At 40.5% G+C, this 27750-nt stretch overlaps 2 protein-coding genes across 2 annotated transcripts in view; one reads left to right on the top strand and one right to left on the bottom strand.

The window, feature by feature from the left end:
* The window catches only part of ZFHX2 (zinc finger homeobox 2), a 64822-nt gene extending 48176 nt beyond the window's left edge, over window positions 1-16646 (top strand). The window contains exons 7-10 of the mRNA XM_075276717.1: window positions 4245-4445; window positions 5823-5916; window positions 6166-10377; window positions 15208-16646. Coding sequence (XP_075132818.1) covers window positions 4245-4445; window positions 5823-5916; window positions 6166-10377; window positions 15208-16010 — 5310 coding nt within the window. The 3' untranslated portion in view covers window positions 16011-16646. The remainder of the gene's footprint in view (window positions 1-4244; window positions 4446-5822; window positions 5917-6165; window positions 10378-15207) is intronic.
* Window positions 16647-19681: 3035 nt separating this feature from the next.
* Window positions 19682-27750, bottom strand: part of AP1G2 (adaptor related protein complex 1 subunit gamma 2) — a 32265-nt gene continuing 24196 nt past the window's right edge. The window contains exons 16-22 of the mRNA XM_075276788.1: window positions 26278-26405; window positions 26081-26185; window positions 24980-25115; window positions 23876-24008; window positions 22956-23119; window positions 21644-21742; window positions 19682-21449 (exon numbers count right to left, since the gene is read on the bottom strand). Of these exons, the coding sequence (XP_075132889.1) occupies window positions 21348-21449; window positions 21644-21742; window positions 22956-23119; window positions 23876-24008; window positions 24980-25115; window positions 26081-26185; window positions 26278-26405 (867 nt within the window). The 3' untranslated portion in view covers window positions 19682-21347. The remainder of the gene's footprint in view (window positions 21450-21643; window positions 21743-22955; window positions 23120-23875; window positions 24009-24979; window positions 25116-26080; window positions 26186-26277; window positions 26406-27750) is intronic.

The raw sequence follows: 27750 nt of genomic DNA, 5'->3' as shown, positions 1-27750 counted from the left end.
TAATGCTGCTAGTGGATCCATAAACATATCAAACCAATATCTACCTCTACCTGGACCCCAGTCACTACTAGCAGCAGTTCTATTCATTTGTATACAGGTCCCTGGCCTGTTTGTACCAGGTAACCACTGCAGCAAATCACAGGCCTCAGCAGCCACCTTTTCACAGCAGACGTGCCCTATGTGAAGGGGTCACTGCTGAGGCCTGTGATTCATTGCACACCACAGAATGTCACTGGTATACAGATGAATGGAGCTGGTGGCACTGGAAACAGAGGCTTGGGGAGAGGTGAGTACTGGTTTGCTATATTTATGACCCAATAACAAAATGAATAACCCCTTTAAAGTTTACATTAGAACTGCAGCAGGTTTTACGCCAGGATTACCTTGTATTTGTGGTGCAATGTGTTTATGGTGGTATATAGTATTTGGCTACATTTTTTAATGGCTAGAATGCTCAGTTTGTTGCTTTCTTCTATCGACATAGCTCTTTTAGCCCCCCCACAAGGTCACATAGTTGGCTAGATCTAGGCAGACGTACAGTTGTGCTACAGTCTTTACATTTCTGTACCCTTCGGGTGCGTTTACACGGAGTAACGTGCCGCAAAATCTTGGCTGCAAAATAACTTGGCGTATACGATCCAGGCTCCCATTGAAATCAATGGGAGCATATACGGCACGCAAAGTCTCAGACGCCGTATACATGCCAGATCACGCAGCATGTTACTCCGTATGAATGGACTCTTAGGGATATTCATTGTCCTAGAAGGTTTCTTGTACCGATCAGCTAACTTATACCTTTCAGTAAAATTGTCACAACGCTATTTGGAGTGTTCAGTGTTTCCATGGTGTTTTTGCCAAAAAACATATTCTTATCCTTCCAGGTCTTTGTAGGTCATACCATTAAAGGAATCTCAAATAGCATCAAACAGCAGAAAGTTATCAAAGACACATATATTTTTTAGCTATTGTACCTATTGAATGGTACATTGTAGATGTGTCATATTTTCTAACATTTCTAAATTTACTCTGCATATTGATTCTCTGATAGAAACAAATTGCCATTGACCAAGAATATGTTCCTATGGAGCATAAACCGTTTGCAGAGACGTTTGGCATTAGCATTTTTCCCTCTCCACACATGAATATCATGCATGCTTTAACTAGCTGAATGTGCATGTTTATGGTGGGTCCAGTAGAACAGCAGACAACCAAACTAAGCTTTAAAGGGATTCTATCATTAAAATGACATTTTTTGTCCCTAACACGTAGGAATAGCCTTAAGAAAAGCTATTTTTCTTCTACCTTTAAATGTCTTCTCCGCGCTGCCATTCGGTAGAAATTCCAGTTTTCTTTGGAATGCAAATGAGTTATCTCGCAGCACTGGGGGTGGTCCCCAGTGCTCAAACAGCATTCAGGGCGTCCCCAATGCTGTGAGAGAAATCTCCAGCGACGCCTCTATCTTCTTCTGGAATGCCCTCTGCCTATGTCTTACGTTCTGGGTTTCAATATTTCAGGCCTCGGGCAGAGCAAACTGCGGATGCCTTGGCCACAAGAAAATGGCCGCTTACACAGTAAGCTGGTGTAAGCAGCCATTTTTTTTGTGGCCTGTGGGCATGAGCAGTCGGCTCTGCCCGAGGCATTGAAGATTGAAACCCAGGACAGAAGAAGACACAGGGAGAGGGCGTTGCAGAAGAAGATAGAGGCGTAGCTGGAGATTTCTCTCGCAGCATTGAGGAAGCCCCCAGTGCTGTTTGAGAGCTGGGGACCGCCCCCAGTGCTGCGAGAGAACTCATTTGCAGAGAAGAGAAGAAAATCGGGATTTCTACCATACGGCGGCGCGGAGAAGACATCTAAAGGTAGGAGAAGAATAGCCTTTCTTATGGCTATTCCTACGTGTTAGGGACAAAAAATTTCATTTTTAATAATAGAATCCCTTTAATTTGGCTGACAGCTATCTTGGCATCTGTATGTTGAGAATAAATGGGCTATATCACAAATGCACAGTTTAATCAGCCATAGTGTGATGAGGCAGGGTAAATGCAGCCCCCCCCCCCCCCCCCGCCTATTGTGCTTATGGGAATGGTTGCCACCACAACTACTATAGTTACACCAGTGCTCATGGACCCCTTAAGGCTATTAGGCCTGGGAGAAACTGTACCCCCTCAAGTCACACCCCTTGTGTATGAGATAGATTTGTCACATGGCACTCGTCATACATCTGAATGGAATTTTCAATGGCCCATTCACATTCTCTAGAGAAAAAAAAATCATTATAACAATTGTTAATTCAATGGGATTTCATACTGGACGCATAACACTATTCTGAACTACTACTCAAATATTACATCACAGAACTAGAAATATATAGAGAGGTAAAAATTCACATGCGCAGCACTATGTTTATTACACTGTTTATAGATGTGAATATACCCTTAAGTAGGAGACCCATATGTATCCTGAAATTCATGAAAATATTAGGAATTGACCCAGCTGTGTGCTCATAGCCTGTATGGTAGTGGACAAAAGCTTTAGGCCTTTATAGAAACCCTTGCATTAACCTGTCGCCTTAATGAAGGGAAAAATTACCCGTCTTGGCGAAATATGTTTTGCTTTTTGTTATTCACCAATTTATTAAACCCAAATCATTAAACAGATACATTTAATAATCAGATGTTTACAGTGATTAATCCTTTCTTAATAATTTTGTAGCATTTTTACCATATATTTAACATTTTGTATATATAGTCATTTCTAAAGCATATGACTTTCCTAATCTTAAAAAGGGATTTCCAGGATTTCAAACAGCTAAAAAACACATATAAAAATGATGCCTCTCTCCTGCCCCCTACTGGTCATTACTCCCTAGTGACTTGATACGCACAGGTAGTGCTTGGAGTGGACAACACCACACATTTTCTGAGTATCAAAAGACACCAGGGAGTAAAGACCAGTTGGTCCATCTCCAGCTTTGGAACCAGCGCATTGGGAGATTTGTGAAAGCTTAAAATTTATCTTTATGTTGAAATCCCATGTTTAACTGTTTTAAATATGTATAGTTTTTCTTCATGAAAGGCCCTTTTAAGGCTAAGGCCTAAATCGCAACATTTCCACTGCAAAAATTTTTCTGCAAGGTACTGTAAAAAACAGCGTTTTTTGCAGCCAAAACACTGCGTTGTCACAGCGTCTTACACGGCCATAATGTAAGTCCGCAAATGGTCCGCAATTGAGGGTTTTCAATTGCGGACCATTTGAGGACACATTATAGTCAATGTGGCCTCTTACACCACCGGATATTTATCCGTGGTGTGGTCGGGCCACAACCATGGTCTGCAATTTATAGGACATGTCCGTAATGGCTGTGAATTGCGGCACTGCAGCTAGTGTTGTGATCAGCAACTTGCGGACAGTACATTCAATACGGTTGTGTAAGACCAGCCTAACTTTCTGCTTAGCCTTAATCTGGTATTGAATATGAGCTATGTATGAGATAAATGTGGGACAAAACCTCTTTAGTTTGACTATTTTTCCATGGAAAACACCGTAGAAAAAACCTGAATTTTACAGTCACTGCAAGATGAATGGGATTCGCTAGTATCCCATTCAAACCTTGTCGAAAAATACGCTCTGTGGACATGCTGCGATTTTCAAAACCGTTGCAGCTACATGGGGCCTTAGCCTCAAAGGTTTTTCAGGATCTTCAGTATTGATGACCTATCCTAAGGATCAACTATCAATATAAAATTATTAAGGGGTGATTACTGGCACCCCTACAGATTAGCTGACAGGGCAGCTTAGTCGTATTCACCGGAATAGGATTGAACTTCAATGACCTGCAACACGTAGGTCTTCAATCCGAGGTTACTGGAGTCACACACCCACTAATTTGATATTTATGGCTTATTCTAAGAGTAGGCCTAAAATATTACAATCCTAGAAACCTGGACTTTAGAAAACCAAATACACATCCTACTGAAAAATCCACAAGCATTTGCAAATCAATATTGTTGCTGCATGAAAATCTTCAGCAAGATTCTCCTGCAGGTTTCAGGCCATGTCTACAGGGTGTTTCTGTATTCTTTTGTACAAGGAACTGATAGCAAAATTGTCATCTTAGGATGTTGGATTTTTTTTTAGCTGCATCTTATGACATTACATTTCACGTCTGTCTTAGCTTTAGTTCTATCATTTCTTAATTTTGTATGTTTGAAAAATAATACAACTTCTGCTCATTTTTACACCTGCAGGTTTTTTGCTGCCCATTCTGTGCTTATGTTAGTCCCTCTGAAGAACAGGTCCACAGTCATGCAGTATCTCATCATGCCCTGCAACCTACTTTTCGCTGCCCATTGTGCCAGGAACAGTTAACAGGAACTGGAAATCTGAGAGGCCATTTGGGACATGGTCACAATGTAGTTTCTGAATGTGTGGAGAAATTGTTACAGGTGGTGAGTATTTTACTATAAGAAGAATAAAGGTTTTACACCTTTATTTTAACATTTCATAACTTGTGGTAGAAAACTAGTTAATAAGTCATATTATCCTAGCTAGTACAAAAGTTATATAACTACACTGCCCTTAAGTTACCTGCCTACGTTTAGGATATTGATATGAAAAATCCACAGATATATACATGGAAATACAATTTCAGGGCTAAATCCCCACGCAGCGAGACATAGCCAAAAAGTGTTGTGGAAAAGACTGCAGTTTTCCTCTGCAGACTTTTTGGTCCTATTATACTTATACAGAAACCGGTGTCATTTCCGTAGGTATAACTGACACGCTGTGATTTACAAAAATGCAACGGTTTTTACAATCGCAGCTTTTCCACTGTGGATATTTTTCTGCAATGTGATTAGCTGGAATTCCATCCACTTTGTGGGTACTGTAAAATCGTAGTTTTTTCACAATGTGGGGCCCTGGCCTCAGTGTGAATTGTCAAATATGTACATGTGTATTTCATGAGGTTTTCGGCGCAAATTTTTGTACTGAAGCCAATCCACATCAGATCTAAAAATGAGTTCTGGAAGTCAGAATCTAGGTAGAAAAAATCCACAAAGTGTATATTTTTCCTAATCTCACTGACTTCAATGGTAATGTATTATGCTGCAGATTTTCCATATGAAAATCAGCATGGTAAATCACAACAGAGTTCTGTATGTGTATGTAGCTTTAGCCTCTGAGATGGTTACTGCCACATATCCATTCCACCTTTTAAACATGCTTACTAGTTTTATACCTATAAGGGCTAGTTCACAGGGGAACATGGAGGAGGATTTTGACAGCGGAATCCACGTCATAATCCTCCTCCATACAATGTTAGTCTATGTGGACTGCTAGCTTTTTTTTTCTACTAGCAGATTTTTCTGCTAGCAGAGAAAAAGAAGCGACATGACCTTTCTTCAGGTGTTTTCTGCCTGAAGAAAGCAATAGAAGTGAATGGGAAGCGTTTTTTACCGTGCGTTTTTTTTGCAAAAAACCGCGTCGGTAAAAAACTACGCGTTTTTTGCGGCCCCTTCTCTTAAAGGATGGGAAAAATACCTGGAATCGGTTTTTACAAAAAAAACGCTTAACAAAAAGCGTGCCAAGGTCAAAAATACGCTTCCTAATTAGGAAGCTTTTTTTTCCGGTGCCAAAATAAGCCACACTTTATTTACGTGTGAACTAAGCCTAAATGGTGTGGAACTAGAAATCCTACCTAGGCCACATAAGAAAGCACCAGTATTATAAATGCCACAGGTAAGGGGTTGTTACAGTGTTTGCACTTGGGCCTATGACTTTCGGGTTGTCTCTAAATGCCATGTAACTTTTATGATGTTTTTCAGGCGCAGAAAGTTAATATAACTTTTAGGACCAGAATTATTCCTGTGAGAGTAATCGAGGAAACTGAGCAGCCTGTCACGGAGACTACACCTTCTAGTAAGTTTCTTAACCTTGTGTTTGTATTTATACTGAACATATTACACTCTTATTCATTAGGAATCATATCATACTGTGTTCCTTTTAGCTTTCTTTGTTAAAACTCTTTTACGGAATTATTTCCCATACCCACCAAAGTTCAGTTTATATTTTCTCCACTGCACTAATGTGCACTCTGTTTAAATATTTTGCAGTTTTTTTCACAGATAATAGCTCTTCTTGTATTTAATATTGTGTTATTTTGCACAGGTGAAGTTACAGAATCTTCCCCTCCAGAATCCCCTGGCGACATTTCTACAAACCCTGTTGAAGCTGTTGACACTATAGCAGATAATGAGAAAGCACAAGATGAAACTGCATGCCCTCTCTGTCCACTGACTTCTGAAAATTCACAAGAGTTAAGAACACACCTGGAGAAGGAGCATCCTGAGCTCAGTCCATCTGATATCCAGCAAGCATGTGAAGGACGTGGTCGTGAAGTTGATATTGTAGAGCAGGAGGAGAGAAAAGGTTCTCAGGAAAACACATCTGCTCAACATCAGCAATCTACATACCGAAAGACTGCCAACTTTGCTATGGACAAATTTATGGATCCTTCAAGGCCTCATAAATGTGTCGTGTGCAAGGAATCCTTTACCCAAAAAAATATTCTTCTCGTACATTATAATTCAGTGTCTCACTTGCACAAAGTACGTAAAGCATCTCTTGACCCTTCCCTTTCCACCAGAAGTGAGTCTGGAGTAGGAACTGCAGGACATGGTGTACAAACAGGACAAGACAAACCTTACAAGTGCACAGTGTGCCATGTATCATACAACCAAAGCTCAACATTAGAAATTCACATGCGTTCTGTTCTCCACCAGACCCGCTCTCGGAGCTCAAAGCAAGATACTGCCAAAACTTCCTCTGAAAAGCCTCAAAGAGACTCTGGAATTAAAAGTGAGACTGTTACTGACAGTAGAGGAGACACAGTTGATGCACAAGGAATTGATGTTACTAAGAAGAGACAACAGCAACTTGGACCATGTATGGGAGTTCCTCTACTGCCTGCTACTGTTGCTCCTCCACCAATGCCACTTTCAATGGATTTGTCTAGGCCTCCTCCACTTGTCCAGCCTTCTCCACTATTTGCACCATCGCTACTTCCTTCATTTCCACTAATACCTGAAACCCTTTTGAAACTCCAGCGTCAGCAGCAGCAACTTCTTCTTCCATTCTACCTACAAGAGCTCAAAGTCAGTGGAGATGGGAGTTCAGCTCCTCTACTACCCTTTGGAGGTGCCCAGCAACCTCCACCTATTAAAGATGAAGGTGATCAACCAAGTGCAACTCCTAGACAAGCAAGTGAGAAAGATGAAAAAGTGCTAGATGAGCGTGATGCTGCCACTGGAGAGACAAGTGCTTCACAGAATCCAGATTCTTCTTCCAAAGTTTCTGGAGACCCCACAGGGTCTGCAGCACGAGCTTTGCTAGAAAATTTTGGCTTTGAGTTGGTCACACAGTATAATGAGGGAAGACAACCAGTAACTTCCCAGGCACAGCCTCAGCCACGGCCTCCTGCTCCTCCACTTGACACATCACCTATTTCTTGCACTGAGAAGCTACAGTGTGGTACTTGTGGTAAACTTTTCTCAAACAGATTGATTCTTAAAACACATGAAGAGCACATGCACCAGCGTTTACTCCCCTTTGAAGCTTTGAGTCGCTATGCTGCCAACTTTCGTCGTACCTATGATAGTCACAACCCTTCTGGAGCAAATTCTGATCTAACAGGGTCTTCAGTTACTCCATTGGACTTTTCTGTTACTTCTCAGCTTTCTCATTGTTCTAAAGAGTTGGAGCAACAAGAAGCTATACTTGAGCATGGTGTTACAATTGAACAGCTAAGTTTCCTGCAAAGTCTATTTGATTTTCCAGGGCCTTTACTTGAAGAACAAATTATGTGGGTAGCTGAGAAGACTGGACTGTCCCCTGCAACAATCCGACACTGGTACAAGCAGAAAGAGAATATTATACAAGAGAATCAGGAAGAAGAAACAGAGGAAGGCTCACGGCTTGATCATCTGGGTCATCGCCGTTTCTCCCGCACAAAATTCTCCGAATTTCAGACCCAGGCCCTAAATAGCTTCTTTGAATCCAGTGCCTACCCTAGAGATAGTGAGGTAGAATACTTGTCAGAGCTGTTGGGCCTTTCTGGAAGAGTGGTAGTTGTGTGGTTTCAGAATGCCCGTCAGAAAGCACGAAAACAAGCTGCAGAAACTGGGACCTCTCCTTCACCCCCTCTTCATCTTGGTCAACCAGGGGAACGCCCTGCTGCCAATAGCAAAATACCACCTTGTCGAAAATGTGGTGTTACACTCCCTTGTATATTTCAACTAATCCGTCACCTCAAAGTTTGCTATAATGATATCACTGAAGAAACAACTGAAGTACAAGAAAAGGAAGAGGAGCCAGGTAAAATTAAACAAAAAGAAGAACCTATTACTGACCATATTGGCAACCAAGAGAAGGCAACCAAGAATGAACAAGAAAAGCAAGAGACCGAGCAAAGTGATAATGTAGAAGAACAAAAAGAACCCGTAACTCCTATGACTAAAGGAAATATTGGTTCACCTAAAGTGAATGAAGGAAACACTCAACAGCCTGATCAAATTGATCAGACAACAGAACAGAATGAACCACCGATCATTACAAGTTCAGCTGATCAGAACCAAAGCAAGTTATTACCAAGTATCAGTCATCTCCCAGCACCACTGATGGATCTCTCTCTCCTTATCCCTGTTGGGACTAGTGATGTGAGCTGTCAGAGAAAAAGAAAACATGAGGAAGAAAGCCTTTCCCCAACTGGAAGCGAAGGTGGAGATGAGCCTCCCAGAGATAAGCGTTTAAGGACCACCATATTACCAGAACAACTTGATATTTTACATCGATGGTATCTGCAAGATTCCAACCCAACAAGAAGCACTCTAGAACGCATATCTCTTGAAGTAGGTTTAAAGAAGAGAGTAGTTCAAGTTTGGTTTCAAAACACAAGAGCTCGAGAGCGTAAAGGTCAGTACCGAGGGGGAGTGCCATCATCTGTTTCAGCTCCCAAGCAGCAGGATGATTCTCAAAATGAAGGATCAAAAAGAGAGGGAGTAAATTACTATTACAGTGCTCCTCCAAGCCAGTTGGTACCCCAGTTACCAACAAAGCCAAGCTCATTAACCGTACAAACTACATGCTCTTCAATACTGCCAAAACCTCCATCTTCTTGTAGCGTTACAACAACTCCAGTTACAAAGCCGCTAGTCAATCCAACCCAGGCACTTTCAGGAATACTTAATGCCACACAAGTTTTACCCAGTTTAGTTAATAATTCACAAGCTATAACTAACCTTGCTAATTCTCAGGCTTTGCCTGGCCTTGTCAACCCACCTCAAGCTTTATCTGGATTAGTGAACCCAAACCAAACATTTACTGGCCTTGTTAATCCAGCTCACGTACTCTCCAGTCTTGTTACTACTTCCCAACCTTCACAAGGCCTACTGTTGGCTTCATTTGCAACCAAGCCTGCACCTCCAATTTTATTATCCTCAACCCCAGAGGTTAAACTGCCTTCCACAGTAAGTCAGCAAGTTTCTACCCAGTCCTCAGGAGGGCAGACTGCAGAGCCTGAAAAAACTTTAACATCACCATTTCCTGAGACTATGGATGTTTCTAAAGTCATAAATTCAGAGATTACTGAAAACCAAACTGTGGAAAATCAGGATAAAAACAACCAAAAATCTGTTGAGAAAGATGAAAGAGCAGCCTCTAAAAACATGGAATCCCTTATGCACAGTCCGCAAGGAGGAGACATAAGTGATTCATCAAGCTCAGATCCTGGGCCTTCTAGTCCTGGTAAAGGATCTTTAAATTCTGAAGGGTTGTTGGGTTCTTCTGGAGCAAGACGTTATCGTACCCAAATGAGTAGTTTGCAGTTACGGATACTAAAGGCCTGTTATGCTGAATATCGTACCCCAAGCATGCAAGAGTGTGATTGCCTTGGGGGAGAAATTGGACTGCAAAAAAGAGTTGTGCAAGTTTGGTTCCAGAATGCAAGAGCCAAAGAAAAGAAAGCCAGATTACAGGGTTTGGTTGGTACAGCCTCTACAAATGAAGGACCTCAACCTACAGAATGTACTCACTGTAATGTAAAATATGGGCCTACAATCCCATGCCGTGCCCACATATTCTCCCGGCAGCATATTGCAAGACTGCGAGTATCAATACAACAGCAACTAAAGGAAGAAAGTCGATACAGGGACACTCACCCCAGTGGAGGAGCAGCTCCTATTTCTGAAAGCAAACCTGCCTCACAGATTCTCAACTTCCAGAGTCCAGCCACAGTGACTCCTCAAATACAGAGGCTCACGCCCTTGCTGATGCCTGGTCAAGGCATCCCTGCACCAATCAGTGGATTGACAACTTTCAACACAGGTAAAATACAGTTTGGTAAGAGGAAATATATCAAAAGATGCCCGCCACCCCTTAGTGCCTCTTGTTCACTCCCCCCTGCATCTTCTCCTTGTCTTCAGCCTTGTGTAGGCATTCGACGCTGTGCTATACGTGGTTGAAATTATGTAACAGACCACCGTAACATAGCAGGTGGAGCATTTGCAGTCAGTAGTGGCAGAGTCGACTGCATATGCGTGGGATTTCAACTGTTTATAGCGCATTGTCGGATGCCTACACAAGGCTGAAGACGAGGAGAAGATGCAGGAGGGAGCGAACAGTAAGCACTAAGGGGCGGCGAGTATTTGATGATGCTGGTGTGCTCGGAACACGGGGGAATGCTCCCTGAGCATAATTTGCATATCAGAAGAAACTATTTTTACAGAAACGGCAGGGAGCACAAGAGAATGAGAAATAGGAGTAGAATAGCCTTTTTAAAGGATATTCCAACATGCCATTACTTCAAAACGTCATTTTTTAATGATAGAATGATTCTAGTTTACTGATACTATATATTAAACAATGCTGTATAGACAATGCCTTAAAAGACAATGCCATCCATGGTTCTTTAAAAACACAGCATCCTGGTATGTCATCCTGTATTCTCCCATAGACTGATGTTACATAAAAGTAAGCATTGAAGGGATTCTATTAGAATACAGGATGACATACCAAGATGGTGTGTTTTTAAAGAACCATGGATGGCATTGTCTTTTAAGGCGTTGTCTATACAGCATTGTTTAATATATAGTATCAGTAAACTAGATCTCACTAGCGGAATACTCTAGGCCACAGCAGATTTAGTACAGAATATGCTAAATAAGTATGCACCACCGTAATGGAGTCATGACTAGTTTGTCTCTTAGTAGGATGATACAAATAGCTGATACTTGTGTTATAGCATGTATCTGTGCAAAACAAGCAGAAAAAAAGGATACGTATGTGATTAAAATCTTATAACCATACAAACACATTTATACATCCTTGGCTTTTTAATTTGCACCAAGAAATCTGAATATCAGAGAAGCGCAGCCTTTTATAAGTCACCAGCCACTTTTACATACAGATGGTATTTAGCCACACTGAATATTAATAGGGGAGAAGTCTATTAGAGGTACAGTATGTCCAAGCGATGTGTCTCATGTCACAGCATTAACCGCCAGTGGTATGTTTTGATGATAGTGCCAGGTTTTATGCCCCATGCACACGACCAAGTATGCATCCGAAGTGAGGTTATATTTGCAGCAGATTACAGTTGGATGGCAGTCAGAGTGACATCCGAGTACATTCTGCAATGCCTTCCAATCTGTTCTGTTGACATGGTGCAGAATAGGACCTGCTCTAATCATCCATGTCCGTTCTTTTCTCAACACTTTTTAGCTGCATATTTCTATGTGGGGCCTTAGTTTAAGGAAGGTTACTGAAAAAAAATAAAGCTAACCATACATATCGAGAATACACACTGATGTACTAATGATAAAGCCAAAAATCTTGTCATTTGTCAGAAGACGAAAAATGGAATAGAATCAGTTCCTGATAATGTATCATTACAAAACAGTATCAAAGGAGTTGGGTCTATTTTATGCACTAAAGGTGGCCATGCACATTGGATAGAGGTAGTTTATGGGTGAACAATTATGCACCCATTCACATTTAAGTCTCTATTGGTTCTTATAGTTGTGCAGACTGGCTACACATTTTCACTAACACTGAGTGGAAAATAACAAATGTCTGCAGACAAAAATTTCAATCAAATTCTTTCCAGAGGACGACAGTGAGTCAGTGATTGGCTAAAAGGATTTCTTCACCCGATTATCTTTGTTATTATTTAAGTTGTCGTCACCTCAGTCTGTTGTATATGGCCACCTTAAAGAGGACCTTTCACGGCCTCCACCAACTCCAGTTCTTACCATTTTGTTAATAGCAGAACAGTTACTGGTAGCCCCTACCTTTCCCCAGATTTATGTGCTGTTAGTTTTGCTGCCTCATATACTATTTACACTAGGTTCACATTAAGTCCATTGTTGTGGTCCATTGGTCACATACAGAGACCGACGGAAACCTTTGACTGTAATGTGTGTCGGATGTCAGTTGTTTTTAAACTGTACACAGTAGATGAAGAAGTCAAATGTGCGGAACTTTCTCGTCTGCTGACTTCAGACAGACATTGCAAGAGTCTCCTAGTGGATAATCAATGCAGATATGAACGCAGGCTTACGCTCTTTACTGTCAGGTGGGCACTGTCAAACAAGAGCGAGCAAAGGGTGTAAAAGAAGCAGGCAAGAGGAGCACCAATCAGAGGCAACCAGTGTCAGAGCTCAGAATCACAATCCCTTCCTTGCTCCTGCCTGACACCATCCTCCTGACAGTACAGCATCTAAATAGCTGACCAAAACTGCACTTATTGCTCAGGAATGGTGGGGGCTAGAGAAATAATTCCAATAGGTCTATTGTGGTCTTTCAACAAAAGTAATGAATTATTTATGGTGTCATGATACTTGCAGGCTGGTTCATGCCCAAATTAATAGTGGCATAAGGACAGCACTGTTTTGTAGAGCTTCTTTCTGCCTTACAGGTTAACTTGGCAATTTGTGTGCCAGTGGGTAAATACATTCTCAATCCTTTCTATAAGTAGAGATCAGCGAGTATATTTGTTTGAATACCTCGCCTGCATAGACACTGGTGTTTAAAAAAAAAAAAAAGAAAGGCGCCAGGGAAGGTTGGAGGGGAATTAAATATTTCCCACGTTTACCGCATGGTATTTGACTGAGTACACCAATAACTATGCAATGCTCAGACCCCAACATCCTTTTTTAAATTCTCTTTTAGTACTGACCTTAACTAGCTTTACAAGTGACAATACCTAAAACTAGACCCATAGACCTTTTCTTATGTCTACCGAAGCCCGATCTTAATGCAGAATACATTACAGTACCAGCAGCACAATGATATGGTAATGTATCACCACATGTAAGGGTACGTTCACACAGGGTTTTTTGGACCGGATTTTAACATGGGAAGCCGCCTCAGAATTCGGACCAAAAACCGCCTCCCATGCCTAGCTGTGACTGGATGCTAGTGCAGTGCACCAGCATCCAGTCGTGGCATTCCGCTCCGGATTAGGCTCAAGTGAATGGGCCTAGTCAGGAGGGAGAGTTACACTGCGGATTCTGGGGCCGATTCAGCCGTGGAATTTGTGGCAAGATAGGGCAGCTCACTTCTTTTTTCTGCAAGCGGTAAGAAACCACTAGTGGAAAAAAGAAGTGAACGGCTCCCATTGAAGTCAATGAGAAGCGTTTTTTGGAGCCAGATTCTGAGGAGGATTCCATGTCAAAATTCGGTCCAAAAAAACCTCCATGTGAACTTACCCTTAGTGCTATGTTCAGCACCAGTTAAACAACAAAGCACCCGATAAAGAACAAAAGTTCAAACAAAATTTTTCTACCATGAATTATACACATACTAAAATGACAGAAATTACTTGCTACAGTAACGTTACTCTGTGATAATTGTATTATCTAACGCACGTCATATAGATGATTCCCACCCAATATGATCAACAGTAATGCAAAGGCAACCGCATCTCATCAAACAACAATTAACATCATATAAGTTGTCACCTTTTTACTCCTTTCTCAGTCTGGGGCCTTATGGAGACTGTGACTGATATAATGTACTATGAAATGTTACCATTGATGATTGAACACTAAGGCTACATTCACACTAAGGCTCCATTAGGCACCTCAGTCACAGACTGCATTAAAATAAAGCCAGATAGATCAGTGCAACATGCTGAAGTATTTTTTCCAGTAATGTCAAGGACACCTTAACAGATATGCATCAAACCCCATTATAGTCCGATATATAATGGATCATGTTCTTCTATTATTGATATTTTTATGTACTATAATGGAAAAAACTAAAATTTTACTTTAAACGTAAAATTAGTTGTAAACTGTAAAAAAAAATAAAAATTCTCTAAGTCCATTGTTCTTCGGGTTCTAAACCAACTTTTATTGAATGTTAGACACATTTCCAACCATATTTCTTTATTATCTGGGATAATCCAGATAGGTTTTAAAATGGTATTGGCGTCTTAGACAATAAAGTCTATTCATTGAATAATTAAAATTTGCCCTTTAATTATACAATGAATAAGGTTTAATTCGTGGAACCAGAATATCCCTTTATATTAATAGGATAATAACAGATGTTAAAGTCATTTATGAGACATGTGAGGATAATATTGGCAGACTAAGCTTCAGTGCGACACTGTACAGTAAACTAACGCTACAAATTCCACCATTTTTTTTTTTGGATGTATTTGGTGCCTTGTAGAGATGAGCGAATATACTCGATTGTATACCTGCGCCGCATAGCTCCCGGTGCAAAAACACTTCCGGGGCTTCAAATTTTTTACTGCCCCTCCCACCTTCCCTGGCGCCGGGAGCTATGCGGCACAGCTATTCGATCGAGTATATTCGCTCATCTCTAGTGCTTTGAAATGCTAGTGAACTTGGAGAGGTTATTCTTTTTTCTGATCCTCTTTTCCTCTAATGTATAGAAATTTTTTTAATATTTTTGACATTCTAAAATAATTTTATGTAGCTAAACAAGTTGGTTTTGTGACGTTATGTGTCTGATGTCATTTAAATATCTACAGAACTGTTTTTGCCTTACAATCTTTAATATAAGCTTCCAGTTTAGTCTACATTTGGGATGAATTGGGTATCAGTGCACGTCTCATATTTGCCTCCATTACTGTTTATACAATATGACCCATTCCACTCCTTATGGTTTTCTCTCTTATCTTAGGCCCTCCTCCTAGTCTCATCGGGATGACTTCTTCTGTACCTCCAGCTCTCCTTCCCCGTGCAGCACCATCCGTCCCTACTTCTTCACATACTACCAGTGATACCACTAAGGAATCCTCTCAAACTTCATTGACCCCTGAGACCACTGGTCCCTCAGCTTTAAAGGCTGCTCCTCTGATGGGGGCTCCTTTTATGCCTTTTTCACTTGCTCCAGCTGCCACTCCCTTATTCACACCCCAGATACAGGGCCCGTACTTTCAACAGCTATATGGATTAAAGAAGCGTCTATTTCCAATTAACCCTGTGATTCCCCACACGCTTCTAGGGCTGCTCCCAGCACCACTCAAACTGGCTCCAGAAGCGCCATCATCCCGAAAGTTAGAACCATCACAGGCGAGAGCTACAAGTGAGAGCAGTGGGGGTCAGGAACCTACAGTGGGAGAGGAAGAAAGTGTGGAGCGAGATGATGACTTAGAAGATGAAGATATTCCAATGGTAGATGTGGCAATTCGGTACCAGTGCCAAAGCTGTAAGACCTCTTATGATGAAGAGGGAGAGGCAGAAGCTCATCAACGTGCAGGCTGTTACACTGGTCCTCCACCACATCCACCACCTCTTAGAGTGAGGGTCTGTACCTATCACTGCCTCTCCTGCCAAGTACTACTGCAGGGTCCCGCAGCTCGAAGCCAACATCTGAGGTCACAGCAGCACCGTGCACAAAGTGCATGCAGTGATGGAGCATCCTCTGCAATACCTCAACTCAGGCCAAAGAGTGCTGCTACCTCTGTGCTCATGGCTTTATAGAGACACTCTAATGCTGTCTCACCCTTCAGCTTTGAGGCTGTCTCTCTATTTTATTTCACTTCTGATGTATGTTTCATTTGCCACCTAGAGTGTGTTTGTGTCTCTTCCCCTTTTCTGTGATTGTCTCCCTATTTGTGTCTGTCTGTTACAAATGGAGCATTCCCTCACTCAAGAATGCTTACTTTCCCTTTAACCTGCTGGAGGGACACTCCCTTTGCTCTCCTGACTGTCTCCCTAGCTTGTATTTGTGTCTCTCCAGCAGGGACGTATACACAAAGAAATACATCACAACACAGGCCAAAAAGAAAATGAAAAACCCTTAGACCTCTGCATAGAAATACTGAGAACCCAAAGCTTTTCTGCATTTCCTGAACCTGGTGCCAAAACAAGAGTGACCTCCCCCTGTCTATGAACTTTTACCCAAACTCCCCGACTTAGGGAGAGGGACTAACTGAACAATAAACCAATGAACAGGGGGAGGGAAAAAACTAAATATAACCAAAAGTTCCAAGACTTATGGAACCAAACAAGAGGCGATACCCACTCTCCTGTCACACATGCATGTACACATGTGTGTACATAGAGATTTGGGGAGTTTTATTTCAGATGTGGAATACAGCACCTCTCAACCAGTGACTTGAACTTTGTAATACTTAGGGGTGTAAACAGCACTCCAAGAACTCTCTCTGTGATGCTTTAACCATTTGTGGAGGGGAAAGGGAAGGGCTTTATCTCTCTGGGGAGGGTTATGGGGGGAGGGACATTTTTTTCACTCCCGTGCTCCCCTGTATCGCTCTCCCCATACCTCACTCTCAATGTTTTAAGCTTGGGGATTTTCTTTGGGTGGGGAGGGAGGGATTGGGATATTAAACCACCAAACAAGGAAACACAAGTAAAAATACTAAACACAAAAAAATAATTACAACTTTTGAATCCAAAGTTACATAAAGATGAAGAAAATATTCACACCAAAAAAAAGAAAAAAAAATGGATGGGAAGATTGGCGTCTGAAATGGATGATGATTTGTTTTATGGGTTACAGAAAATGCTGTGTCACTACATTTAGTTCATCACTCAGAGCAGCGTGGCAACTACATAGGTGTATATACACAGGCATGTGTTTGGTATGGACTCTTCTCGCTGAACAGTCTAGTTTTGGTTAGTAAGATTTATTCTGTAAGAACATCTATCTATCTTTGCTCATGAGTCTAACATTCCCTCTTCTATCCCAAGTTACCTTTCTTTTTTTTTAATCTTTGTGTAATTCTCAAAGTCTCTCTATTTTTTAGCGCAGTCTTTTGGCAACCTATAGGCCTGCAGCTGTTGTGGACTTATAGAGGTGTCCATACATATTAAATGTAAGTCGGTCAAACCTGACATTTTCTTTGGGACCGGCTGACTATCCTTTGTGCATGGGAGTGCCCTGGCTTTTTCCTGACAGCAGATGTTGGAGAAAATAAGTAATGGGCATGTTAGATGTGAACCTGCTTGACTCTTTGTTCCTGTAGGAAACAGACAGCCAAAGGTTTCTGGCAGTGGATTATTTTCCATTGCCAACTAAAAACACTTCCACACGCATGTGTATAAAAGATTCAGAAGGAATAGTTTTTAGCTGACCAAGTGTTTGGCCAACAGATATCTACTATAAGGTGTAGGGACACCATAAATATATGTAAGATAAGCTACATTTTACTTGGCTACTTTCATTGTATACTGCAAAATAAATTATTAAAATTCTGATTTATAAAATGGACATGGCATGATGTTAACAAAGTGTACAGTAACAGGGAAAGCAGATACCCACTAAGATATAGAGAAGATATAATAAAAACAAAGCGAAGATTTTCTAATTGAAAAATTGCTGCCATTAAAATACATTCTTTCGTATTTGGACTTCTGCCATCTATTACTCCCTAACACAAAATGAAACCTCTAGTGGCGACACAGCTGTAGACCACAGGGCGCTTTCTATTCTGCATGCTCTTTGGTTACATATCTTCAGCGCATTCACAATCTTTCTGCAATGATTTCCACTCATTGTGTATCACATATGTCCTTTCCTGCATTTTTTTTCCTTTTTGATGCATGCAAATTTATTGCGTTTTGCACCATCGACAAGTTACCTCCTCCATAAACCCGTACCTGTCCATGTCTTATTTTTTGTAATTCATACCAGTGGCTTCTAGTTATACTTGCTCTATGGATCCCCGATGCACATATATAAATATATACTGTCCCCTACATAAATGGTAGAATCTCTAACATATAATAAATGAGCAAGATCTCTCTCATTTCATTAGTTTACAACGAATTGTACATATTATTAGCTAGAATTTTTGAATGGTCACATATCCATCCAATATCGTATTCAGCGGCCTATACAAAGCCAATGACCAGTTGTAACATCACCAGTACCAAAACGTTCATGTATAACAGGTAGCTTATAAAGATCCAAAATTTCCTGATTTATACCCATATAATAGATATTGAAAAACAAGTCACATTCTCCCATTATCACAAGGTTATCAGCCTAAACAAAGCACAGGACGCAAAGGATCTCTGCCAATGCGCAACGCCTGCAGTAGACTGCTCATATAATGTGAACATCTGCTCGTGGCGTGTAGATTTTTCGATGCAATTCTCAAGTCCCTATAGTATGTCTTATGAATGTGAATGCATACGTATAATTTTAAGATGAAACCTTGAAACATTAATATATTAGGAAACCAGCCAGTTCATCCATGTTATTACTAGCTATAGTTATCCACTATTATGTGTACATATTATTCTTTAAAACCATGTAACATGGTGGAAGTATTCTAGTTGGCTGCTGCTTGGCATAAGTACTATTAAGCAAATGCAGATTTTGTACAAACTGATACATTACGGAGTATTTAGATTAAATGATGGCTTATAAATTGAATTTTTTAAATTTTTTTTTACAATTTTTCTTCTTAAAATTTAGCTGCGTTTCCAACAAGTGAAAATTTCTTGTGTTTTTCACTTGCTGTGTGCATGCATTGCAAGTTTATGGCTAAATATGATGATCTGAAATATACATTTCCTTGCCTAGCATTTGACAGATTTACGTAAGATGCTGATACATCACATAACTTGAAATAATACTTCACATAAATGATACATGCGTACAATGTATTTCTAGAAATCATAAATAGATTCCTTATCCTCTAGAACCTATATCTGACTCTTTCATCTAGACAGCTGTCGATCATCCATTGACCTAATATTCATCCTACCTGCTCTTTTGTCTTCCCTTTTATATGGTTTCCTTTTTTCTCTAATCAAACTGATACTGTTAGATATTAAGGTTATAACACTACAGGATACACAAAGGGTGGCACAGATTGGGCCTTGCTTTTTTTTCCTTTGTACATCCTGAAAGTTCTTTAATTTAACATGACCAGGATTGTTATACTAACCAAACAGACTAACTAGCACCAAAGCCTAAGTCTGACCTTCAAAGAGCACATCATGCCAGCTCAGTGTAGGACATAGCCCATGCTCTTCCTATATCTTTTAGCCTGTCTAGTGACCAGCTGCTCACCTAACATGGATTGTCGCATGCAAAGAGTTTGAGGATTTCCTCCGAGTGATGTATAAATGGTTAAAAAAAAAATATAAAATTCTAAACTTAAAATGTTGATGTGGTGTTTGTGTGTTTTGTAAATCATTGTCTACAATAAATTGACAACGGGATGTTGTCTCCTTCAAGCCATATGGGTATAGATTTAGAATACATCATGCTTGCCCTCCCTGCATATGGTTCTAATGATACATTGTTATTTTTTGGAGTCATTTCTGTCTCACCGTTATCTGGAGGCCTCTGGTATCCTTCCATCGTGATTTCCATTATGGCCATTGTTCAATAGCTCTTGATGGTCTTCTTGGACATGGTAGAATTTCTTTTGGCTTAGCCATTGTTGCTGAAACGCTAGGATGTAAAATGGCATGACTAGACGACATACACAGCCAACAGCACATATGCATGTCACGCAACTCATATGTACCAATGTCAGGCACTCCGGGAGCATGAGCAATTAACATTTGCGAGATCAGAATAAGGAGTTGGCGTGCCATCCTCTTCTTTTCTTGAACCATGTCCTGTTTCATATCCTTGCTCGCTCGCTCGCTCTTTTACACTCAGTTTCATGCATACTGTTTACGGCACAGTGATAAGTACCAGGTGCCATCTCTGAGGGGCCGCGTCTGTGCCAGCTTCTTCGCCAGCGTCTGTAGCTCTGCCAACTCTCGCTAGCTGTCTCTTTCTGCCCATCTCTTTCTATGTATATCTCATGCTGACTTACTCCCCGTCTGTGTATCTCTGCCCCACACACTCTTTCTCTCTGCCAAGCTCTCTGCCCGGATATGCGCACACAGGGCACAGACAAACAGATGCAAATGCATGAACGCGCACACAGATGGTCAGTGCCCACAGCTGCCAGCTCACACCTCAGGGAGCAGAATTGGGTGAGTTGGTGGGGGTGAAATATATACGATTGGATATTGGTGGGAGGGTAGAGAAGATGCTGATTTTTCGATGGCGGATGCATCTGCTACTCTGCGCACTCTCCCTCCTTCGTCACTGCGCTCTCTCTCCCTGTTGTCTTTTGCAGTCTGTCATCTTGAAGGGGGCAGGTACAGGCTGGCTCAGTGCCACTCACATGAACCCCCCCCCCCCATCACCGCTGGCAGCTCCCCCCTTACACACTATTTCAGGCATCCCCCTCATCATCACTACACAGCATTAATTAGCTGGAGAATTCATTATACTCGCAAATCCTAATTAACACAAACAGCCTAAAGGGAATTGGCAAATCTGTAGACGGCGAATGAAAGGGTTAACCATTTCTATATTTTTATGTTACCCTGATGAGATTTCTTCTATCTGCATACTGAAGCTATGATGCATGTTTTGAGTGCCTTAGTGTGGTATACAGAGAGATTGGCACAGTATTAAGCAAGACTGAAATTGTGGGCAGCAAGGTTAAGAGAAGTCAAGGTAAAATAATGCCACCTAGAGGAGAAGAACAGCATGTTTGGTCTTTAAAATTTTATTGCAATGTCTTGTACAATGTCAGATATTCTTACCCACTCTTTAAACTTGTGGGTTCAAACTTGGTGATACTCCATGTACATGTTGTATGTTGTAGCTGTGAATGTGTATCCTGTAAGCACTGCACACCGATAGAGAGTGTCACCTTCTAAAGATTCCAGTTATTACAAATCTGCTGGAAAGGTTTCTTTTCATTTCCATCCTTGAGAAGGAAAATCTTCAATGTCTCTGCCACTCTGAGTGTCTGTACAGCCCCAACCGTATCACTGCCAGGTTTCTGCAGGAAAGTTGTTCACTTCACATATTTCCTGGACTAGATTTCCATTATGTGTAAAAGACAAACGTAGCCGCATGCGTAAAGGAACCTAAAAGAGGACAAATTATAAATCTCATATTCAGATAAAAATATCAAATATAAATGGCATCTTTATATCTAAGGCTCATGTGTGCCAGATTTCAGTACCCCTTAGACCCGACTAGTTCATCTTTATTGTTATTTATGACTTTAGTAACCCAAAATTGAATAGTCCACATTACAACAGTACTATATATAACGTACCTTTTGAGGGTTCAGAATGCGTATAGACTGCGTGACTGAACCTCCACCAGAAGCTGGAAGTGAAGATCCACTAGGCGCCTGAAGTTGGATCTGGACACTCTAAAACATAGGAAATACAGAATAAGTCTGAGGCCTCATATTGCGCCAAAGCCAGGAGTGGCTACAAAAGGAATGGGAAATATACAGAGCGCTCTTATACTTCTCTATTCTGCTCAATACACTCCTGGCTTTGGCTCAAGAAAATGCTGCAAAATCTGCAAGAAAAAGCAGCTTTTTGGCAATGTGGGGCTTCAGCCTAACATACCGTAGTCATTAAAGTTAGGATTCACTAAAATTTTTGCCTAAAAGGCAGCCCAGACACATCTAAGTTTATCACCATTGCTCATGGTGGATGATAAATTTGAGCCTGGCTTACCAAAATTTTGCCACACTTTCGTTGCACATTTGTGTACCTTATGCCATGCCATTGTTGAACAAAGAACAAAAATATCTTAAACACGTAATAAAATAAAGGCAGAATTCTACTGCATGTAGCTTAATGAATCTTCAGCCATGGGTCTACATAAACTGGTGAATGGACTGGTCCAAAAAATGAAAACAGGTTAGCTATGAAATTACGCACGTGGAGAAAATTCTGCATGCTCAGTGTTGAGTGTAATAACACTTTTGCAAAAACACCTAACTTTGTTAAGGTACCACCACTAAATTCCAAGACACATTGGACAGAGATTGTGCATGAAAGCAATGCAGACAGAAATGACAAATGTTTCTAGTCAGAACCAAATAGTAGCACTCTTAATTGCTATTTTTCCAAGGATACTTAGAATGTTGGTTCTTACACATGACCCGAGTAAACTCCGCTGATAAAGAACTTCTCAAGGTTGCAAATAAACCTTTACCACCAATAAAATAGATGTTACTTGCAAAAAGAGTGGGGGAGAAAAATCCAAAACGTCTTACTATTAAACAGCGCTACTACCAGTGCACAGACATTAAATGCACCGCCTGGCTCGGGAAATCTGGCAAATCTATTTACGACTCTTCCTTCCTGGTATAGTTTGTACTTGATTTCTGAAATCAAGTACAAACTATACAGAAATATCATTTTAGGGAGTGTATGTATAGAAAGGGGTGGATTATATCAGGTCCTGAAGGTATAACATAGTGGGGGCAAGTCCTGAGATGCCGAAGATTTGCCAAGGAACAATATCTACGAGATATCAAGGGGATATTTTTCCATTCATACCCAGAGGTACATGATAAACAATCAAAAGGTACAATGAATACATCTACCTACATTTCCATGACTCACCTTGGGAACAGCTGCCTGTAACTGGAAGTCAGAGATATCACTAGATGAGGAGTTTGTGGCACAAGAATTGATGACTAGTAGGGCAGGGCTAGTTGGTGGACGTGTGAAGGAGAATTCCACCTGAACTCCATTATTATTATAGGCAATAAGTGATGGTAGAGCTGCTGTAAATGGTAAACAGGTAAGGGCATTAACACAATGTCAGATATATTATATGACATATAGTCTGGAAACATATGTAAAAGAAAAAAAAAGATATCTGATGGCCTATACATAAAACATGCTCATCTTGGTCATGGACATGGACATCTCTGGGTAATATAATAATTAAAATTAACATTTAAGGTAAATGTTGTTGATGTAGGATCTGCACAGAGCATCGGCAGTATGGCTGTACTACTATGAAGTAGCGTATTTGTCACAAAGCAAGGTATTCTGTTCTAACCATCTGGTACAATTCTCTCTAAAATGACAAATAATATAGTAGTAAATACCAGGGGTTCTAGAGGATGACAGAATCTCAAAAATGGCTTCACACCTCTACATAGGTCGTAAGGATACTGCAGCTTCGCTCTATTGAAATGAATTTGTCTGAGCTGCAATACCACATAAAATTGATGGATAGGTGTGGCACTGTTTATGGAAGACAGCAGCCATGCTTTTTCTAATTGTGTACAATGCTTTATATGTTATTCTTTGTTATTGATAGATCTGCCTCTAGTCTGGCAATGAGTAGATATGCAGTGATACATCTCCAGCTCCCATATCACTGATACAAAGGCAGATTAATCCTTTACTCTATTATAAAGGATAGAGTACACCGCCTGCATTGTTTGCTCAGATTGCAATACCTTGAGAGCGTAAAAACCTGTTCACACTGCCCAAGTGCTCCTTTAATTCTGAAATATATATATATATACCTGTAGCAGGAGTTTCATCTAAAAGATCCAACAAGCTTCCTCCATTGGGTATATTCTGGCTTACAGAAGATATTCCTGAGTTCACTGGTGTGCTATCTGTACTCTCTTCCAACAATCCCAAAAGATCTGTAACCTACAGAATACATTTGTGAGATATAAAATGAACTGAAGTATACAACCTATCCTGTAAATGTCTGCTCACAATAACACATATACAGGGTGTCACCAAAACCAGTATCCCGTTTCCTTTGTGTACATGATAACGGATTTTAGAAGAATGTCAGTTACTTTTTTTTTTAGATTAGAACATGACAGTGCTCACATTTTCATGAAATATTAGAGCCATAATCCGTGTACTTGAAGCTGCACACCAATGACAGGTTTTTTGATCATGAAGTGGCTGTTGGCACATCTTGTGTGATTTTTTTTTTTTTTTTTGTGTGTGTGCCCAAACCTATTATTTCCTGATTTAGAGGAAATTTACTGCGTCTGTCTGACCATGGCTGTCAGCCATTTAGGAGATACTCAGAGTCGGAGTTGGCCTACCTGATCCGCACCCCTGGTTTTACGGCAAATCAGTTTTGATGAATGGGGCCCAAACATTATTCTGTACAGTTCACATAAGGGAAACGGTTCTATTTTCATGTCTACCCTGTACAATGTTCCATAGTATAAATAATTAAACAGCAGTACATTAACCATGGTTAAGTATGAGCCTCAGGACCCCAAATCACGGTTCACAGAAATACAAAAACATTCAGATTTTTTTGTCAATCTTTTGGCGTATTGCTGATTTTTGTAATTTTATAGTATTAGATGGTGTTATATGGGACATACAGTTCAGCATGTAGGAACAATCTTATTGCATGCTTAGCAGAGGTGTCAGACTTTACATTACATCAAACATCTTTGTGCAATGTAACACGTTTCTAGAATAGTGAGCTCATAGGCAGTACTCTGACACAACCGTTGGCCCAAGTTAACCTGGCTCCTTCCGGCATTGTAGCCCATATGCGGATATTCCACGGGGAGCGATAATGTAACGTGTATTTTTTTAGTATACCCGCAGTCTCAGATGCAGCAATGTTCCTTTGTTCTACTCACATTACTGACTGGCTGGCTTGAGGTGGTAATACTTTCTGGTTGGCGTTCGCTATTTTCTTTCATTTCTTCAATGGAAATTTCAGTTTCTGCTAAAGTCGATTTTTCTGGCAATGGCATCTTCTCCAGAATAGCTGACCTGATTCGAGAGAGGGCACAGTCAATTCATATTTGCTATTCCCATGAGTTTTGATGTGACATCTTTTTTCCTGTAGACTCATTTGCGCTGCTGTGAGAAATGTTTTATGCACATATTCTATAAATCACAACTACGGCGAATTTACTGGGACTCTCAATTCTCCTCAAATTCAAGCAGTACTTCTAAGGATGCTGTCTCTTTCTATAAACTGACAATATGAGGCGATGTATTAAGAATGGCATGTGATACATAAATAATCTGCTGTCCTGAAGTCTGATCCGCCACAACAATCACTAAGACGGAGCCTCTTAATAATTGTGGTATTTCTAAAGCCAATGCCCCTGATCTGAAATCCAAGCCAGTATAATTTATGTGTAATTTATAGTATATTAGACATTACACAGCCCCCAGACTCTGGCTCTATTGTGTATTGACTGCTTAGGACCTGTCACTATGTGTTTACTCATTCAAATGTAGAAAATTAATAAAAAGAATTGAAAATAAAATAAATAATAGAGTCCTACTACTCTACTGTGGTCCACCCACTATTTCCAAATTCAAGTAAGTGGTGGAAACAATCCCCCCAAAAAGGCACATTTTATTATGACAATTGACGAGTGCCTAAAATCGCACCACTTTTATGCCAGAATTCTGGCACATGGTCATTAATAAATCTGACACCATCGATGTATGTGAAAGCCATGTGCTGACTCTATGGGGCCACTTTATCATGAGCAAATTTTATGCCACTTTTCTGACTTACCTTATTTTTTACTAGTATGTTTGTTGCAATAAATGTATCCAAATTTCTGCAGTATATATTTTCTATTGCTTACATGCAAATATAATATGCCAAAAATCCCTTCTTTTTTTTTTATCCGGAGAGACATTTTTATACAAAGCATATTTCAGAACTGTATAAGTGATAGTACGTCCCCACATGACCTGCACAATACAATTTATACCTCATGTGATCGTATTTCTTGAATAGTGCGTTGTATTCTACTGCTCTCTGCTGTAACTCCACATCATGACAACATCCATATATAGACACCACTCGACGGATACGACTAGGAAAAAAATGGAAACCAGACAATACATACCTCAATGACAGCTTTAAAGGGGAGTTTTTCTAACTGCAGCAGACTTATATGCTACTTACTTTATGGTGTTGTTGAAGCGTGTACTTAGTTTCATGATGGCTGTTAGTGTGTACGCCCGCGTACTTGGCAGAGAAATATGTGATTGTAAAATACCCTCCAGTATATCAAGAACATCATCCTCAGTCACCTGGAAGTATTGTTAATGTTACAATTAAACTATTTAGTACTGTACATAATGGATATAATACTGTGTGAGGCCAGGGCCCCACGTAGCGTAAACACCGCGATTTTAGAGTACCTGAAAAATGGATGGGGTTCTGGATAATCCATCCTCACATTGAAGAAAGAAATCCACAGCGGAAATGCTGCGATTTCAAAAACGCAAATTTGGCAACGTGCAGCATGTCAATTAAACGTACAGAAACATTGGCATTTTAGGAATAATAGAGACAGAAAGTCCGCAGAGGAAAACTCTGCGATCTTTCTGTGAAAAGCGCTGTGGAGAAAAAACGCGATGTGTTAACGTCACATGCTTTTTCAGTGATTTTTGGCTGCACCCCGTTATGTCGCGCCTTAGCCTGAGTCAGAATATGTGATATCTTTAACCATTTTTGGACCAGACACATTATAAGGGTTTTTTGTATATGCAGTTTTGAGGGCTATGACATTTTATTTCCTTTAGGTTATTCAATCATTTTTGCGTCTATTTAATGTGACTGCTTTTTTTCACTTTTTTTTTTATGCCTGAGCCCACTGCTATTCTGCTATATAATCTTCTCCTAAGAGAAATGACTCATTTAAAGGGTTGGACCATGATATTTTTTTTTTTATAGCCTTTGGGGGGCCACCAGCTGGCTCCCACATGAATCAGCTGTTCATCTCAGCCCCATTAAACTCAGTAGTTAATTGTCAGCATGGGAGCAGCATGAAATTAGCAGGGTGAATATTACAAATTTAATTTTACTCAATTTGCTATTTTTATGCCATTGTAAGCTGTTTTGTAAGATATTTCATGGAGCTGGAAAACCCTTTAGGCTAAGGCTCCACCTTGTGTTGGATGCTGTGCTGGCTGGTCACTCACCATATTCTTGGTAACAGCAGTAGTTGGTACTATAATTGTATTCCTTTCAAGTCTTAGGGAAGGGGCACCAGTCAAGGTTTGCATCCGGGCCCACAAGACTTTAGTGACGCCACTGATATAAGACGTCTAGTTGTGAATCCCTCAAAGGAGATTGTAGCTTCAAAGAAAAGGGGCATAATTTCTCAGGAAATTGGCATGGTTTAAAAATGCCAAATTGCACCAAAATTTTGGAGCAAAACTGTGGCCTAAAGTAAGGTAGGTGTTGTATCCTCAGACTAGACAGCGTAGCAACATCTCAGATATGTCACTTAGCATCAGCCACTGTGATAAATCTGGTCCGGTTGCACTGCTTATTAGTAAATGTGTAAGCGTGCTATAGTAAGTTCAACCACTTGTATGCTAAAAGGGATTTTCCTAATGAACATAACCAGATTGAAATTTGTAGAAAACT

The sequence above is a fragment of the Leptodactylus fuscus genome, chromosome 1 (genome assembly GCF_031893055.1).
Source record: "Leptodactylus fuscus isolate aLepFus1 chromosome 1, aLepFus1.hap2, whole genome shotgun sequence".
Lineage (NCBI taxonomy): Eukaryota > Metazoa > Chordata > Amphibia > Anura > Leptodactylidae > Leptodactylus > Leptodactylus fuscus.
This window is presented reverse-complemented; position numbering and strand designations above follow the sequence as displayed.